At 38.0% G+C, this 19,678-nt stretch overlaps 1 protein-coding gene across 2 annotated transcripts; it reads left to right on the top strand.

Annotated features, from left to right (window-relative positions):
* Positions 1–352: 352 nt before the first annotated feature.
* On the top strand, positions 353–19,436 carry LSM14A (LSM14A mRNA processing body assembly factor). Of its 2 annotated transcripts, none has more exons than XM_010213514.2 (10): positions 353–608; positions 8,125–8,288; positions 8,859–8,991; positions 10,561–10,680; positions 11,983–12,159; positions 12,520–12,582; positions 13,280–13,459; positions 14,785–14,956; positions 15,809–16,037; positions 17,510–19,436. In XM_010213514.2, exons 1-10 carry the CDS (start codon positions 488–490, stop codon positions 17,531–17,533), a joined length of 1,383 nt encoding a protein of 460 aa, XP_010211816.2. In that variant the 5' UTR covers positions 353–487; the 3' UTR covers positions 17,534–19,436. The 2 variants fall into 2 exon arrangements, with proteins under 2 accessions (XP_010211816.2, XP_088392610.1); XM_088536484.1 differs by having other exon boundaries at positions 10,558–10,680.
* The last annotated feature ends 242 nt before the right edge of the window (positions 19,437–19,678 follow it).

The following is a 19,678-nucleotide window of genomic DNA, read 5'->3' as shown; positions in this document are numbered from 1 at the left end:
GAATCTCCCCTAAAGTACCTGACTATCACCTCCCTGGCTCCCTGCTGTCTGAACTCGGTTACTTACGGCGCGCAAGAAGCGGTACGCAGTGACTCGAGAAGGCCCCGCAGGGACCGGCCCGGTCTCGGCCCCGCGGCCGTTACGCGGGCGCGGCAGCTCCGCGGAGCCGCCTAACGCGGCATCCCTTCCCGCCCCTCGGCTCTCGCGAGATCAGCCCCCTCCCGGCATCCATTTCGCGACGGGGGCCGGCTCTGAGGGAAGATGAAGGCGGCGGCCATGTTGGGAGCTTCGGGGTGCTGGTGGTGTTGCTTGTGCTGAGGGAGCCTGCGCGGGGAGAGCCGCCCCGGGGGATCGGCGCAACGCCAGGCGCGACGCGAGTGGGGCAGAGCGCCTGCTGCCGCTTCGAGTCGGGTTCGCGTGGGCACCCGTGCCCGGCCTCAGGAGCGCTCGGCAGGGGAGGGGGGTCCCTGACCGAGGAGCCAGCGCCATGAGCGGGGGGACGCCCTACATCGGGAGCAAGATCAGCCTCATCTCCAAGGCCGAGATCCGCTATGAGGGGATCCTGTACACCATCGACACGGAGAACTCCACCGTGGCGCTGGCCAAGGGTAAGGAGCAGGCGGGGAGAGGCCCACGGCCCAGGCGGCCCCGCTGCGCACCGAGGAGCGGAGCGGCGCTGGGGCTTCTCTGGCACCGAGCAGGACCCCGAAGCTACGGCCGGCCCCCACCGCGGGCCCGAGTGTGGCGCGAGGGCCTGTGGGCTGCCAGGGCCCCGGCGGTGGGGCCCAGGCTGAGCCCTGGGGGGAGCCGCGGCCGAGCTGGACGCGCAGGGGGCCGGGAGCGCCGAGCGCGGAGTTCTCGGAGAGCCCCGAGGGCCGAGGAGCAGCCGCCGCAGTGAGAAGAAGCTGGGCGCTTTACTTGGAGCAGGATGGAGGAGGCAGAAGCTGCCGAAAGGGGTCCTGGACAGAGTTAAAGTACGAAGAACTTATAGGGGGAGCTAGTACAGAGCAGTAGCGTCAGGGAAAGCGGGAAGAGGATCTGTCTGTATCGGAAGAACTCCTGATGTTGAGGCCGAAAGTGGTGTGGGGCTGCAGAGCAGGAAGCTGCTGCCTCCTGGGGTAGAGACAGCCAAGATCTGCCAAAGGAGAGCGTGCAAGTCATCGCGATTATCAATAAATGAAACTGTCTTTGAGGTCTTCTTTAGTAGGTATAGGGCGTTGTATAAACCAAAATTGAGGATAAATCGTGGTGTAAGAGTGTATTGGCCAAAGGAATGAGCCTGTCAGAAAGTTAGAAGGATGTGTTCATAGAGCAAGCGAGTCAAGAGACAGGAGTAAAAAGGGAGTGTGTTCGAAACAGGATACATCAAGGACTACACTCTTTCTTGCACATGCTAATACACTCTTAGCACAGGAACGTTAACTGTGGCAGGGAATGTGTAATATTCGTGTCAAAAACGAAGTCAAAATTTTTAATATGTTCTTTATAATTGACTGCAAACTCAATTGTATTTTGATTTACAGACTTTGAGTCTGTAAAGTTTTATAAATAATCTAAATACATATATAAAATCTGAGAAGGCTTAATTCGGCTGTTAGGTAAGGAGAAAAATTGCTTCCTATGTAAATTAAATAATGAGGCTGAGAATATTCTAAATCTCTTTTCCTGTTTGTTATAGTAGACTTAGTCTTTAAGCTAGTGAAGAATAACATAATGAGGATCTTAAGTTGGTATATTTAATACCTCATCTGTTGATTTGAGGCCGTGTAGCAGTTTGCTTTCATCTCTGGGTCTTTGTGGAAATTCTTGTTTGTTTACCCTGTCATTTTACACCCCCTTCCCATATATGTGTGTGTATGTGTTTGTGTGTGTGTGAATGTTACTATTTAAGAAATAAAATGTGTTGTTGTATAAGTTGTTGTACCTGTACTTTGAAATAGATGCTTTGCTTTCTACAGAGCCTATACTTTTATAGTAGGCCCCAGGCTTGTGTTAAGTTACAGGATGTTTAGCTTTCATGATTTGAAAGTTAACTTTTTATTTCTAAAGTTGTTTTCAGGTTAAATTTACTTTTAAGAATTGATTTGTGCATTTAAGATTGACAACTGGTATTTCTTCATATGCAAAAAAGATAAACACAATGATAAAAATGTTTAGGAATTCCAGATTCATGTTGTTTTAATTTTCACACACAAGCAGTTATAAGCTCCTGTCCTTAAGGAGCTTGTAATAGTCTTTAACTTTGATAGATTTAGTCCTGATCAAGTCAGTCATGCATGACTCCCAAGGAGTGGTTAAGTCATACTGTTGCATAGCTACCAAAGTACAGATATTAAAGACAGATCAAATTACAATTATAAGTCTAAACTGCACTCTTCTCGTAACTCTCATCCAAAATGTAAATCCAAACTATTAAGCTGGTTTAATAAAAGTTGCCTGAGTTAACTCAGTAATGTATGTTTTGTGATGTAGTGTTTATGATTCAGAAGGGAGTAAATGCGTATTTCCAGGCCACTTGGAAACAAAAATCTTGATGTTAAAAATGCCATCCAAAATGGTTTAATACTTCCATTTTGCTCTTCTATAGATGGCTGGTCGCTCATCCTGGTTGAGTGCAAGTCAGTGTTCCTCACTTCCTTATGTAGTCACTGAAATTATTTGTGAGGAAAAATGCAAAAGACTCTGACATTGCAGATTTGTTTAACAGTTGGGCTTCAGTAGGTTAAACTGAGATAAAGCTTTTTTTTTTTCTTTTTTCTTTTTCTTTTTTTTTAAGGCAGAAATATTTTGGGGAGTTGGTGAGAGGGTCCTGATTGCAAGTCTTAATTTACTGTGGAACAATTTCTGCTAGTTCTCTAACCAGCATTTATTTACAGAACTGTGATCCTTTCACTACCAAAAATTGTGGCCTTTGTCTCATGAGTTAGAGGAAGATAGCAATTGGTCAAATATTTATCCTAAGGTTCGGTTTGATAATGCATCTTCTCACAAAGTTTGCCAGTCTGCCATTATTTAAATAAAAGTGATTATTCCCAGATATACCACTGGAATTAAATTCCAGATACTAAGCAAGATAAACGATTATGTGATTTTTGATTATTTGATATTATTGATGCTTATATTTTCAACATCAATGTCACAGAACCACAGAATAGTTAAAGTTGGAAGGGAATTCTAGAGATCATCTAGTCCAAACCTCCTACCCAAGGAGGAACACCTACGGCGTGATAAAACAAACAAGCGAAAAGCATATGATGCTGATATTTGGATTTTCAGTTTTTCAGAGCTAGGACCAAAAAGAGTTAAAACTTCTAGTTGATACTTATGTTCTGTATTCCCATCATTAAGTCCAACAAGTTACAGAACAGACTGTTTACAAACAACAGCTAGAAGAGGGTAAAATTTCTTGCTGTAAAACGATAGCAGCTGTACTCGGAGGCAGTATATGCATACCCATTACTGATAGCACTGATAGCACTTGAACTTGCTCACTGTGGCATTAGAAGTAGATACAGTCTTTCATACTAATAACTTGTCTTGTCCTTCCATTTGCAGGCACTCATGAAGATAGTGTGATGGTGTTTTTTGTTGTTGTTGTTTTTGTTTTTTTAAAGTAATTTTACTTCGTAAGAACTTTTGCTTTTTGTCAGAAGAAGCTTTGTTTCCTGTCAATAGTAGTAAATTCTTAGGAGTACAAGAAACAATGTTAGAGATGGTCCCTCTGGTGTGGTGCATTGTTTTTTACTTGCAACGGTTGAGGACTTCTTGTGGAACTTTATTTGGACTGTTATGCTTAATAGATATTAGTGAACTAGATTTCATGAATTTGTCTTAAAAAGTGGTTTAACTTCTGGTATTTTTGATCATCTGCGATAGCGTTATCACAGATAATATATCTGATGATGCATGTGGAGAGAAAGCTTTGCCCTCTTCTCCCTCTTCCCCCCCCCCCCATATTTAAACTATCTTAATTTGGTGGAAGACTAAGAAATGAGGATGGAACAAAGTTTAAATCTTGTGAAGACCCGAGTACTTCTATAGCTGAGAAGTTGGAACAGCAGAGGGAAGGAGTAAATTCATTTTTTAAAAAGAAAGAAGTTACTTTTATTTAAGAGGTTATTTTTCAGGGTCAGTTACTTGACATGCACCTTTCATGCTCCTTTTCAGGGCTTCGTGGCTAGGACATGTGTGCCTAAGCCAATCCTTTGCATAGTATGTCCCACCAGAACAATTTATAACATGAAATTTCTCTCACAACTACCTACCTCTTACTTCCTTGTTAAACCACCCTCACAAGAAGCAGGGAAATGCAGGCTGAATTGTTCTGAAAGTAACAACCTACTCTTAGGTGTTACCTTTCCATTCATTCTTTTGCCATGATATGATGTGTTATAGGGAAGGTATTTGGAGAGATCTGGCAATTAAGGATGAACTGTCATGGTAATGGTGGCCTAATTTTGGTCACCATGCTTCCCATGGGTGCCTTAAGAGTAAGGAAAGGCTAGTGCCTGCATGTGTGTGATGTATACAAGATAAGCCTGAAGAATTGAGTCAGTGCTGTGTGCAGGGACCTTATTGAAGTGCATATGTGCGATAATTCACATTAGAAGGGGAACAGAGTCCTCCTTTTTGCTAGTAGAATGTTGTGACTTGTCTTTTGATTATTATAATATTTTTCACTCAAAAGGTGATTTTTTTTTTTCTAATAAGTGATAATGGAAGCTTACAATGCTGTTTATTTTCCTTGGGATTATAGTGGTATAATACGTTATATAGTGTTATAGTGTTATGTGCTATATAGTAGCATAGTATATACGTTGAAATCAGTCATACTAAATTGGTGAAACTATGTAGGCATAAAGTTGCATACATAAATTTTATTATGCTCAAAACTATAAATTGCTTTCTAGCCAGTTACTTAAATGTGTGTAATTATGCTGATGAAAATATTTGCTTTTAACATATGATGGTTTCCATTTCCTTCTTTGCAAGTCACTGTGCCAATTTAGGTCATTTGAAGAAAAATGTTTAAGTCAACAAAGTAGGATTAAATAGATTTACTGCAGTTCTGATAACAGTTATGTGGTCATGTTGTTTTTCACATACTTATCTTCATTTCCTCTCCCTCCTTAGTATTTTGCTATGTATGAACCACTGCACCTTGTTCTGGAGGAGTGATGTAGTCTGAGGAAATACCCCAAGAGGCAGAGTGGGATAGAGCTCTAAGACTGCTGCTGCTCTAAATACATTTTCTTTTTGATATTCTGGCAAATTAGTATTTCTGATCATGCCAAACTATGGTAAAACTTGTTTCTTTCTAACATTCCTATTGTATTATGAATTTAATATTAGACTTTTTATTTTAATGAGCTTGAAGCATGTTAAAATGTGATATATGCAGAGGAAGAATAAACCGTTGAGAGAGACATCCCATTGCAAAATATTAAAATAAGCATTTAAGTCTTTGTTACACTAGTATCTGAGGACCTAACTGGGATAGTACTGGAACTTGATCTAGTTAAGCCAACTTTACCTGTTTTCTAAGATCTCTGCACATGCTGTTCTGCTTCCTTGCTTTAAAGTGAAAGGCAAGGTGGGAGATGATTGTCTCTTGCTTTTGAGTGAAGGGGAAAAGATTGAACCTCATTTCAGAGTTTAGTTCTGTAGGTCAGGGATAAGCAGTTGCCTTGTACTGGACAAAATTCTCTCTCTTTCTCTCTCTCTTTTTTTTTTTTTTTTTCCCCTTCCCCACTGGAAATTTGCACTAAAGTATTACTAAAACAGTAGTTGCAGGTGGGTCTTGGGAATAATCCCAAACCTTTAGTAGCAGCTCTTCTTGTATTGTGTTGCAAAACCATAGACTGTTATCAGCATCTTCATCTAGTCGCCTAGACAGCTGCATATGTTAATAAAAAAATTCTGATTTGGCATATTGGTAACTTTCTTGTTAAGTGGTGTTTTTTTTTTTCTCCTTCTTCCTCTTGTTTGTTGTGTTTTTTTGTTATTATGCAGAGAGAGATGAAGCCTTTGCTGAGTTACAGTAAAATCTCTTTACTGATTGTGGACTGGTACTTGCAGTTTTTTTTTTGTTTTGTTTTAATCCAGTGGTAGTTTATTATTAGATTAAAATGGTATCTTTCAACTTCTTTCATTTATTAGTTTAGAATGGAGGGAGGTGATTGCTGGGTGTTAAAACTGCTTGTCCTCTTTGCGTCTTGTGACATCGTTATTTATTACTAAAATGCTTACCTAGACAGAGTACCTCTGACTTAGAAGTGTGTTCATAGTAGACTTCTGCCATAGTTCATCAGTAAGGACAAGATATCTTCCTCTAGCTTACTACCCTTTTGGGGGTTTTACTTGTTGCTTAGTTCCTTCGTTTCATCTGTGAAGTGAAATACCATTAACTTAACAGTTAGTGCACTGGACTTTTTAGACAAAATGGCTACTACAGCCACATTTCAGTGTGGTAGGATAGAGACACCCCATACAAAGTCAACTTTGCTGTTAGCAAGGCAGCAGGTCGAATAACACAGTGAAAGGCCAGGCTTATTTACCAATTAGGTAGTAAGTACTGTATCGAATGGCCAGGGACTGAAGATAAATTCTTGGTCAAAATGTTAAAATACAAGGCCCTGATGAATCACAAGCAAAAGAAAAAACTGCAGTAATGCACATGACCAATGGATAATGTTGTTTCAGTAAAAATAACATTTTACTGGGTATTTCTGGAAATTTTTGATCTTCAAATATCTCAATCTCCTTCTACAGAGGAAGAAGAGATGGTAGATTTAACTTGTTTATTAGCATATGCCTTTTGATAGCTCTTAAACTTTATTGTAGTGTAGACTTTCTCATGATCCCATACAAAAAATTCAAGTTAAAGTGATACGGATATGAACAAAATAATTCCAATTATTTCATGCTATTTTTTTCATTGCAGTGTAGAGTCAATCTCTTTATCTCTGAATTATCCTTCTCAAAAAGATTTGTAGTACTTGACTGATAAGTTTTGTTTATACAGTATACAGTACTAAAAGAAGCAGCAATGATGGAAGATGATGAAACCTAAGAAATGACTCAGTATGACTTTATGCAGCTCTACAAGCAGCACTGCTTTTCTTGACTAATGTTTTTATGTCTGCAAATAAGTGCTTAATGATGTTTTCAAATTGTTGATGCACTTCAGAATGGAGGGAGAACTAATTCTGGTAAATTAAAGCAAAACATGGGTATTTTCTCAGCATAACCTGTAGTACGTTACAATATCGTCTTAAAAAGCTAGAGGAAAGATGGTCGAGGAGGACTGTCAAAGCTGCTGCAGGCTGATGTTTAGTGGCATGTGATTAACATCATCTTTTCCATAGTTTTCAATTCATTGTTTGCTTTTTTGCTTGTTTACTTTTTACTTAAAAGTTCAGCCCTTAGACCCCCGTCTCTGCTTCAGTTGTTAATTGTTTTGTTTGTTTGTTTTGTTGACGGTGATTGTTTGGGGTTTTTGTTTGTTTCTGTTGTTGTCTGGTTTTCTTCTGTGTGCTTTTTTTTCCCTTTTTTCTTTTTTCCTTCCCTAATTTATGTTCACTTAGAGTTAGCAGTCTTAAGGCAAGGAGAATATTGAAAGTAAAACAATGTCAGTTGTATACATTGGTAGTGATTATATGTGATACAGAGAGTAGCGCATGATGAGCTTAATTATGTAATCTGAAAACTGTTGCCGTTCAGCTAAGTACTTGCGGACTAATTTCATGTGTCATTATGCTGCACATTGGGCAGGCATGCATCTTTTCCCTGCAAAACGATTCAACCTCCAAGTGACTGTGTAAATGGTCTCTCAGTAGGGAATAGGACAGGCATATTAGCTTGAATTTCGATAGAGATTTCTAAGGTCAAATTACTTATTTCTATCAGAGCAGTGGAGAATGGCAAAGAATGTGCTACCTACTTAATGGATTATTTATTTATTTATTTTGTTTAATAAATTTGTTCTTTTAAAAATACCAGTCTCTGCACTGTGTTTGAAACCCTCTTGCTGACTGTGGGCTTTTTTTTTTTTTTTTTTTTTTTTTTTCCTTTCTTTCTTCTTTCCCACTCTTCCGCTCTTCCTCTACCTGTTGGTTTCGGCAGTTCGTTCCTTTGGTACAGAAGATAGACCAACTGATAGACCTATTCCACCTCGCGATGAAGTCTTTGAGTATATTATATTCCGTGGTAGTGATATTAAAGATCTCACAGTCTGTGAGCCACCAAAGCCTCAGTGTTCTTTGCCACAGGATCCTGCTATTGTTCAGGTAAGGTGAAACATAATTTTAGGTACGTTTGTTTGTTGCTTAAGGCATAAGCTGACAGCACTAAGCTCTGCCTACTTGAGACATAGTGCTAAAAATAGAATTTTTGTAGCTGTAAAATTCACAATGCAAAGTAAAGAATTCTAGATTTTCTAGGGTCTTAAGATTTCTCTCTTGAATTATTTCTATCTGAAAATCTGAGTGGAAATCGAATTCTACAGTAAGTTAGATACCAAAGCTGATTTTTTTTTTTTTTTTATTCTGGCCATTGTTTTTTGCTAGAATGAATGCATGAGGCTCTAGTGCTGAGTTATGTGGGTATTTCGGCATTTTTGTGCCATCTTTGCTTCTGAAATACATTGGTTAAACTTTTAGTATCCAAATAAATAAGTTTATGAATATAAAGTTATTTTTTTATGTGTTAGCCCCAGTGTTATTGTTATGGTAAATTTAATGAAAAGTTTTAGCATTTCCTCTATGTTTTGCCTTGCAGAACTGTTTTCAACTTTTTATTCAAATGTTATATTCTGCTTGTTTGTTTGTTTGTTTGTTTGTTTCCCTCCTCCCCTCTAGTCTTCACTAGGATCTTCAACTACATCTTCATTCCAGTCCGTGGGGTCCTATGGTCCTTTTGGTAGAATGCCTGCATACAGTCAGTTTAGTCCAAGCCCGTTAGTAGGGCAGCAGTTTGGTGCTGTTGGAGTTGGTATGTTCATTTTTATTTCGCATTTTCCTATTAATTAGGTTGCATGTACGTTTCTAAACAGTAATCAGTACTTATTATTCCTGTTTTATCCGAAGGACAAGTCCAAAGACTTGAAGCTATATCAGTCCCATACTAGTTCAGCAGCAGTGAGTTTTTCATAACCCTTGTGCCTCAAATCAAAGCATCCATATGGTTGAGAGCTTACCACCCCATTTCAGAGGGCCGAACAGCACAGGTTCAGGAATGTTTTACAATAGGTAGAGAAACAGCACCTACACAAAAGCAGTAAGCTGTGCTGGGGATAGCTGGTCAGGTGGCGTGTGCCTCAGCCAGGGATCTGAATTATTCAGCAGTCCCTTTGCCAGCACAGTTCTGCAGCTACTCAAAAGTTCAGCTTGGCATAAGATCTGTGCTTGAAGTGTTTGTGAACTAATGAGTTAGTTGCTCCTTTTTACTTATTTTGTAAATGTAATAATGGATGCTCTCAGGGACTTGCCAGCCAACTTTCCTCCTTCCCTCAAAGTTTCTTCAGCAAAAGAGAAGTCAGTTTACATTCTCAGCATTAAACCGAACAGAATTCACTCGTAAGACTCTGTAAAGAGTTCAATTAACAAACAAAAGAGGCAAGAACCTTATTGTAAGTCCTTTCCATTCAGCAATTGGGGAAGAAGTGGATAAGATCACTGTGGCTAAAAGTGAGAATTTTGAGGTCAGGCAAGGAAATCAAGCGCTTAATATGCAGTGGAAACTTAGCCACTAATGAGTATCGTACTGGTACAAACCCAGCTGTATTTTGATTTTGCTACGATGGGTATTAATTGGCTGGTATTATTTACAGTGATGGCTGCAACTTAAAAACATGGGAGCTTCTAAACTTGGGTCTTAAATTCTGTAGAATTTAATTTAGTTTTCTATTTTTTATGATCATAATTTTTTTTTTTAAACAGATATAGGTTCTTTTTAAATTAGGAAAAAAAAACAAACTGCAGCAGAAGGTATGTTTGTTAAACTGGTAGCTTAGAGAAATGCAAAAAATGAAGGCTTTCATTATCTGGAGTGAGACAAGGTAACAGGAGTAGAGTTTGAAAGAATTATTTTAATAACATTTAACTATTTTTAGTAAGAACTTATATTCTTATAACAGTTATAGCAACAATGTTACTCTTAGAATTGAAAATGTCAGCCATGTGAATAGAAAGATGTATAATTGGCCATAATTTAATACTAATGAATAAGACATCATGGTAATATTTTTTGTTTAAAAAATGTTAAGTGAGAATATATACCAGTAGCTTTTTTTCTTACTCCGTAAATGGTGTCATTACCATGCTATGTTAATGCTTGCAGTATTAAAGCTGACAGTGCTTTTTATACAGTGTGTAACTAAAAATTAAAATCCTTTGTATATAGGAGGTATTATAGTCTTGCCACCTTGGTGAGAATACATACATTATACTAAATCTAAGCATGTGGGGGCACAAGTGAGTGGACTTTTGTCTGTTTTTTTTTAAAAAAATTGACCTCAAGTCTAAACTGGGTTTTACAACTAGAGTATTTCTTTCAAAGCAGGAGGTTCTTTAACATCTTTTGGAACAGACTCTTCAGGCACTGCTAACTTGTCTCAGAGCACTGCAGTTGGATCTGCATTTACAACAGATGCAAGGTCATTAAAATCACAGATGTCTCAAGGTAAATCTTGTTGAATGTATCTGTGAGCTTTCTGACTGTCTTGTCTTCCCCTCCCATTTAAGTGGTTGCCAGAAATGCTGTTTCCAATTTAATCTGTTCCAGCCTGGACATTTGAAGTTAATGTTATACCAAACGACCTAATTCTATCACAAAAAATAAGGTGTTAAGAAAAGTAAGGATGAGGTGAGAGGTTTTGTATTTATTCTTTAAGTGTGCGTTCCTACATCTAGCTGTGCTGCATAGGTAGTTGTGATTTTAGCAACACATCCACCGTCTTGAAAACATCTAGATCAAGAAGTAGGAGTTGCTTCAACTGAGTGTTAGCAAGCAGGTGCATATGAAAGTTCTGTATCTAATTTTATTGATAACATGACAAAAGTTATGATACTACATATTGACAGAATTGTGAAGTCCTTCACCCTTACCTTTCCTGTAAACGTTTCCTCTCAGAATCCAAAATATGTTATTTTCCTTGTTCTTCAGTCTTCTCTGTGGCAACTAAAAGTGCATGTTAACATTTATTCCATTCATTTACAAGGCAGAATACTGAACTTTACTAACAGCATTTTTTTCCTCCAAATTCCTTTTGAAATTTGAACAAATTAGGATGGCTTTCAATTGTATGGTTTATGAAAAGAAATGCTGAACACTTACTCTTGGTTTACAAAATTATATGATTCTTACATTTAATATGAAACATGTTAAAGCTGAACATACATACAAAAAACTTGCAGTGGGACACCAAAAATATTTTTTGTGCTTGCTGTATTTTTTTAATTCTAGAATGTTCTGGCTTCAGTCACTCATTTTGTAAATCGAAATGTATGAACAGTGCTTTATGGGGAATTTTTCATGACTTTTGTTTCCATTGTACCATGACTGTTGATTATTTTGTAGAGTGAGCGTACAACAGGGTGCTAGATGGGATATAATTTCAGTATCATAACTGTATCTCTGTCGTTAGGAGCATTTGCTGCCCACTTGGCTTTTCAGAGAGACAGAAGGAGTTTTTGTAATTTCTATTAATCAAAAAATTTAATTCCACAGCTGTATGCTCATTCATCATAGGTAGGTTGATAGGGATTAATTGTCTTGCCAGTTTTTTTCTTTTAGACTGGGGGAAGGGGAATTACTAAATATCCTTCATTAGTGTCTTAGTGGATCTGAGGTGCAGCTGACTTGACTGGTAAGGCAGATAACCCTGTCAGCCTGGTTTGGTTGAGACCAGAAACTCAAATTTATAGATGAGAAATAATCCTTTTGGGTTTTTGTTTGTTTGTTTGCTTGCTTTTTTTTGTTTAGGTCGTTCAAGCCCTCAGATCGATCATTTGAGAAGGAGCCCCACCATGGAACAAGCAGTACAAACAGCTTCGGCCCATTTGCCTACTCCAGCACCTGTCGGGAGAAGGAGTCCTGTACCAGCAAGACCTCTAGTGGCTGCTAGCCAAAAAGCGTTAGAGAATCAGGAACACAGGCGAGGTAACTTTGGGTAGCTTTCGTGTAGGGTTGTCATTTGGTCCCTTCCCCACCCCACCCCCATTTTTTTTGATGGATTTTCCCAGCTCAGGGCAGAGCTGTTCAGCCCTGCATTAAGGATGAGGCACAGGAATCTTCCTGCTATCTGCTACAGTAGACTGGCCAGCAGAGACATGGATTGTAACTTATCTTTTTTGTCATTTGTCAAACAGATTTCTTGTTGTTGTTGTTCAAGAAGCAAAATTCATGTTTTACTTTCATGACTTTGGATTTTTAGAAATCTGAACTGTATAGCTAAATACATAAGTATGAGAGAAAATACTTAATTAAATAAACAGATCATCTTTTTATTTCCAACTTTAGCTGAAGCACACAAGGTTTCAAGATCAGAAAATGAACTCAGAAATGAAAACAAACGGCAAATTGGTAAATCTTGTTTTGAGAAATAGTTACTGTTTTCAGACTTCTAGTTTCAGGCTTTATTAAAGTCTGGCAACATGTGGTATTGCATACAGTTTACAGAGTGGTAGAATTTTGTTTTTAATGTTCAGAAATCTTAGTCAAGAAAACTTGCAGTTCAGATTATGATAATGTAGGACACGTACTTGGAATACTTTCACATAACTATTTCTAGTGGGTGTAATTACAATTTTGCTTTGGGTCAGAATAGCACAGGACAGAAAGTTGACAATAAACCAGTGTTTTTTTCTGTTTCCAATCACTGCAATCGGAACAAAAATACAAGAGCAAACAGTATTAATGGATTTATACACGCAGTAGTAATGATGATACATGCAGTAGCATGATGAAGACATTGATATCTTCTTACAGAAATATTTCACTGAAAAGCCAGTAACATTTTACCTGTTATTTGGATGGTTTTTAATGACTTTCTAGAAAGCCATTTTGCTTGCAAAAGGGTAGTACCTGAGATTAATGTATTTCAAGTTTTAAACCCTTGCTGTTCTTATCGTGAGTGAATCTAAAGAATTATAAGATGCTCCAAGAGGACTTTTAAGGACAAAAATGCAGGAAGAGGATGCGTAAAGTCTCAGCCTGTTACCCAAAGAATTAAAAACAAAACAAAACCAAACAAAATAAAACAGAATTTATTAATGTTCAGTTCCAGGTGCACCTTCAGCACGGAGAGGTCGTGGAGGTCACCGAGGAGGCCGAGGAAGATTTGGTATTAGGAGGGATGGTCCCATGAAGTTTGAGAAAGACTTCGACTTCGAAAGTGCAAATGCACAATTCAACAAAGAGGAAATTGATAGAGAATTTCATAATAAGCTTAAATTAAAAGGTAAATTTTTTTTTGCTTTAGATATGACAGTGGGGAGAAACCAACAAGATCTGCCTTGTAAATGTTAATGCTTGGAGAAGCTTTTAGAAGGCCTGTCCTCCTATGTTCTGTTAGCAGTTACGGGGAAAAAAAAAACAATGGACAGGGAAACAGGGATCATGATTTCATTTATTAACTACTTTTTGGAGCATACGTGAGAGTTTCAGTCTATAAATCTGTTAGTTTTTTGTTTTGTTTTCCCTTTCCCAAAGAAACATGGGAGCAGTTCAGTTTCATACTGCCAGGACTTTTGTTGTGTAGCAGGCTTCTGTTGTAATTATCTCACTGTATTGTGATCTACCACTTGTTCATTACTTTGCTGCTACTGTTTCTGGACAAAATCGCTAGAGGATAAAAGAGAAAATTCCCTACATGAGTAATTGATTGGCTAAAAACTAGGAAACAAAGGATAGAAATAAATGGTCAGATTACAGTGTAGAGAAAAGCCATCAGTGGAATCCCATAGAATTTATTCTCTGGTACTCATCTCTTCTCTGGATCATTTTGAAATAATGAATAGAATATTTACTGTTGACACTAAATTATTCAGAGTAGTAAAGAGGAAAGCAAACCATAGAGAACTGTATAGAAAGACCTCAAGAGACCATGGATGGTAAATTTATGTTTTGGTTTTTGTTTGTTTGCTTTCTCTTGTTAAGAGTATCTAATTGTAAACTTCTGTGTATTTTGGAGTGGGCGAGAGAAATTCAAAGTTTACACATGGCATTTATGAACTATGAACATTTAGAAATGAAACTTTCAAATCCTGATGGGTAGTTCTATGGAATCATCAGCTCATTTGTCAATACGAATAGTGATGAAATATCAATCACAAGAGAATTTTACTTATTAGGAAAGGAATATGCCTTAAAACAAGTCCTTGGCATGACTTGATTGCTGGCTTCCTATCTCAGAAGGGAGATATCAGTGATGGAAAACAGAGAGATAGGGGTGAGCAAAACTGTGATATCACTTCTGCATGAGGAATGACTGAATGATGCTTCGAAGCTTAGGAGGGTGATAGCTAAGAGATACGAAATAGCGCTCTTGTCCGTTCTACCACGACCTGCTTTAGCTTGCAAAGATTATAGAGGATGTTGCACCCCCACACTGCAGCAGCAAAACATCTGAATTTGCAAGTCAGATAATCTGACACTAATTCAGCTTCTGGAGATTGTTTTATATTGTAAATGATCAATATATTTTACTTTGAGTGTTCTTGGAACGAATTAGTATTGCCGTTTTGTTTAGTGTAATGGGCTGAAAAAAATGTTTTGTTTTTCCAGAAGATAAACTTGAGAAACCAGAGAAGCCTGTGAATGGAGAAGACAAAGGTGACTCAGGTGTTGACACCCAAAATAGTGAAGGGAATGCAGATGAGGAAGATCCTCTGGGACCCAACTGCTACTATGACAAAACCAAATCCTTCTTTGATAACATCTCCTGTGATGACAATAGGTATGGACGGTAGTGGGAAGCTTCTTGGCCACTGTAATGCATGTTTTTGACATAAGGTAGGGTCAGCACTACGCTGATGTAATGAGCGTAGGAAAACGAGTGAAGGTTAAATGCATATGCAGTGGACAAAAATTCCTTGAATGTAGTACATGGATAGCAAAATCTTTTAAATATTTAGAAACATGCTTCTGGAATTTAATGCCCACAATGCAAAATATCCTTTCCAGTTTGTTGTTACTGTGTTACAGAATTTTCACTTTAAATCAATCACGAAAGTGCTTCAGTAATGGTTTCTAAGCAGAGGATATAACTCTTTTGCCAATACTATTGTTTGAATGGGAAGACAGCGGTTCAGAAAAATCGAAGCTTATATTTTGTTGTTTGCTTTTTTGATTATGAAAGATGATGTGAATTGCTGACATAGTTTGAGACTATAGATGACCTTTAAATTTTTCGTACTTCTTTTTAACTACCAATTAGATTAACATCTGTAACTGCAAACTCCTGTTTTGTGTTTGAAATTTCCACCAACAGTTTTTTTTGTTCATTTTGTTCTGTTTCTTTTCATTATGTAATGCTGTGTACAGAAGATACAGGTTGCATTCTTCTTTATAGGAAACTCTTACGGCATTATTTAATATATAACTAATACTGTAATATACCCACCTCCAATTTTGGAGTGAAATGAATTGTGACAGACATCCAGATACTTGCACAAAGCATAATTTGGAAATTTGTAGTGTTATTAATACATAATTTTGAATTTGATTGTATTATTCATGACTTTAAGCTAGGTAAGCTTCCTTTTGAAATGTTTTCAAATGAACAATCCTTGTTCCTTTTCCGTGGCAGAGAACGGAGACCAACCTGGGCTGAAGAGAGAAGATTAAATGCAGAGACCTTTGGAATTCCACTGCGTCCCAATCGTGGCCGTGGAGGCTTCCGAGGCAGAGGGGGGATTGGCTTCCGAGGAGGAAGAGGGCGAGGAGGTGGAAGAGGTGGCTTCACTGCCCCCCGAGGATTCCGTGGTGGCTTCAGAGGAGGTCGTGGAGGCAGGGAGTTTGCCGACTTTGAATATAGGGTAAAATATATTTAATCTTTGTTATGCAAATGGTGATTAATTTTAAACAGATCACCATTGAAGAGTGTATGACTTGAGCCACTGCCCTTGGAAACTAGTGGTAAAACTTTGAGATTTGATGTTGAACTCTTGAGTAAGAATTTCTTTAATAGTATTTTGCAGATGCTATACTATTTTTGCAGATACTATGGAACTGGAGGACCATTAGCTAATATTTTGGTTAGCAACATCTCATAATCAACTAAAACTGCAAGTTGTCTTTATTCAGATGCCTATGATATTTGATTAGCTTAATTTAAAGAAAGTAAAAGGTCCACAGATAGAATAAAAGTGTTAGAAATGTGAACTGGGAACATTTTTCCAGACGGTATTCTACAGTGTAAAGGCTGAGAGGGAGAAATCGAACATGCTTGTAAGATTCAAGGAACTTTGCCGTGTGGATGACTTGGCACAAAGTGAGCTAGCCCGTATATTCATTACTTCCCATGTAACCCCTAAAAATACAACAGCAGCAGTTACTGATGCATAGAGATGACCAGTTGTGAAAAGGCAGGCCAAAAAATAGTCATCTGAGTTGTTTAAGTTTCTCTTAAACACACCTTTTTTTTTTTTTTTTTTTTTTTTTAAAGATACAGCTTACAGTAAGCGTATCGAATAGCTTAGTTTTAGTGAATTCATCTAGCTGAAATAACCTCATATGAAAACTTTTAATGATCAGATAAGCATGAATGTAAATCAGCAGTGGTCCATTGTTTATAAAACTAAAATCTTTTGGTAATTTCAGGGTAGGCCATTTTTCTTGGCACTAAACTCTATCTTCAGCCGAGACATGAGCCTCTTAAGGAACAGAAATAATCCTGGTGCACTGATTTCAGTATCAGTAATAAATACGATTACCTAAATTGATGCATGTAAATACAGGCTTTTACAATTTTGACCCTGACACAAAATCTTCTGGTAGTGTACTGTGTGAGCTGTTACTGATTTGCACAGTGGAAGTTTTTTTTTCCTGGTTGAGGATGAAATCACTCGACTATAAAAAGGGTTTTTCATCACAGCAGATTTCCCACTGCCCTGCAGTCACTCATTCATTTATTGGTTAGAATTACTTCTGTAGGTCTAAGAATTTTTTGTGGACAGTTTAGCATACTTCAACAAGCGTTAGCACTGACTTGAAATTAAGGAGTTGGAGATCCAGGATCTTCATTTATGTATGAAAGCGATTCACCGTCTTCCAAATAACGGGAGTATTTGTGCCGTGCTTGTAGCCAAAATGACTCACTGTTTCAGTGCCTGCCCAACTGATGATATTTTAACCAGAAGCTAACCTGACCATGAGGCACTCTTTTTCTGGTTTTAGTAGATGAGAATTACCCATCACAATGCATCTTTTCCCAGTGCTGTTATCCAAATTAATTTTATTTTTGTGTTTTGCAAAATGAATTGTAACCTTCTACTGTTGTTCCCTCTAGAAAGACAACAAAGTTGCTGCATAGTCTGCAAGAAACCTGAAACCGGGTGAACGCCTAGATCTTCTTGATCCAGAGAATTAGTTTCAGTCTCTGCAAAGAATGAAGTTAATTTGCTGTATACTTGTCACCAGCACTGGGATTTAACTATTTAATTTCAAAGGGGTGTAATGCAGTTACTTTTTGAAAAATGGCCATCTTTGAAAACAGTGAGCATTAAATATATTTGAGACAGAAGGATAAGTAATTTCTTATGTATAGTTAATTATAAAGCAGTACTTCGATGGAGTTTAAGTATTTTTTCATCACTGAAAGGATTTTTCTTATTACTAAACTGTATTTGATATTTGCTTCGAGTTGTAAGGACAATTGTATGCAGAAGGCCGTCGATACTGTGAGTGCTTTGATCCACTGAAGGTTGTTTTTTGGAAATCCTGTAATATCCCTTTTGAGATAGTTGTTCTTTATCAACTAGGGTGCTGGACAGTAGAAAATTTGCTTTGTCAGTGAAATATGTACACACAGTAAATACTGTTTCTTAGGCAAAGGAAACTTTTTATATAGTTGTAAAATTCCATTATATCCCATTGCCAAAGAAACATTACAAACTTTGTATAGCTGTATAAAAAGCAACTAATTTTTTAAAGAATAAACATTTTTAAGTCGGCAAACATACTGTGTTATTGCAAAAGTTGATATGCTGAAGAACACTGAATTAGTTGGTTTTTTTTTTTCTTTTTTTTTTTTCTTTAGCAGCTTTTCAGGCTTAAATGTTTGATTTTATATTTGGACTGTAATGAAGATTTGAAAATGTTCTTCCATTATACAAAACTGGATACATTCTTCACTTCTCTTGCAAGAAATTGATTTTGTAGTTTCTGGCATATCACAGGATTTGACCAAATTAAGGAGATATTTTCGAATAAGGGCAAAATAACAATTTTCATATATCAAAATTTGCAGTTTTACTTGGTGATTAAATATTAACTTTTTTATTAAAGTGGACCAGGCACATTAGTGGAGATGATTCTCCTGGAATGCCTGGGACAAAAGTATGTCTCCATTTGTCACTTCTTGAAATGTTAACTTTGTTGTAATACCTGTAGACATAAGCAATTTAAAAAGAATTCTTAGTGTTTGAAGTTGTTTGCATTTTGATAGACCATAGCTTGGAGACATTAAAACTCTGGTTCTAAGACCGTGAATTCACAGGTGACATGGTATGGACTTTTTTGCCAATTCTGAAGGACTAGTTATGGCTTTTTGATATGCTAAGTTACAACTGAAATAGAAATCTGGTCATTTGTGTCTGTATATGTATATGAAGGCCGCAGGAATAAAGGGATCCAAAGATTAAAACATTTTGATCTAATTTGCTGATTTTCTTTTTGTTAACTTTATCTTCAAAATGTTCAGTGGTGATAAAGATGTGGAAAACTGCACTGTTGGAAAATTGAAATATTTAAAAGTGGTTGATAGAATCTTAATTTTATAACTTTTTGTATAGCACTACAAGGAAGTATTTTGTAATTGGTTTCCTTATTAAGGTCAAGTATTTGGCAACTGTAGAAGTTAGATAATATTGTTTAGTAATGTTTTTTGCATGTTAACAACAATGCCTTTTGGGATCCACAAATCATGATTCTGAACAACTTTAGAGGTTTCTGAACATAAAGGCAAGTGCTGTACTGTTGCAATAACTATGTATACTGTATGAGGTGTCCCAGGCTTATTTAAACACGATGAATTGTAAATACCAATGATACATGCTGTGAAGGTAGGGATTGACGTCTCTCCCCCAGTATTTGGGTTACCACTTGGGGTGCGCTGCACCCAGGAGTTAGCAGCATGGCCTACCTTCCGTGTACCTTGCTCTGTGGAAGTGAGGGGTTTTTTATTTTAAAGCAGAATAAACTGTTCAATAAAATCAGTCTTTGGAACGTTATTTTGGGTGTGGTGCAGGTGCTGGCCCGGGGCTCTGCTGGCGCCAGGGAGGCTGCGCAGGACGGGCCGTTCAGGCGCAGCTGGACGCGGGGCGGGAGGCGCTGCTGGGGGTGTCGCGCAGGGTGGGTTCCTCGGGGCATGAGGCGGAGGCGGGTGGAAGGAAGTTCGGGATCGGGGCAAGGACGGGCAGGGGAGGGCGGAGGCAGCGCGCCCGCCCCGCGGCCGAGG

This window comes from Tinamus guttatus, unplaced genomic scaffold (assembly GCF_059628265.1).
Source record: "Tinamus guttatus ecotype Peru unplaced genomic scaffold, ASM5962826v1 Tinamus_guttatus_pri_ptg000674l, whole genome shotgun sequence".
In the NCBI taxonomy this organism is placed as follows: Eukaryota; Metazoa; Chordata; class Aves; order Tinamiformes; family Tinamidae; genus Tinamus; species Tinamus guttatus.
The sequence above is the reverse complement of the archived record's forward strand: the minus strand, read 5'-3'. Positions and strand labels throughout refer to the sequence as shown.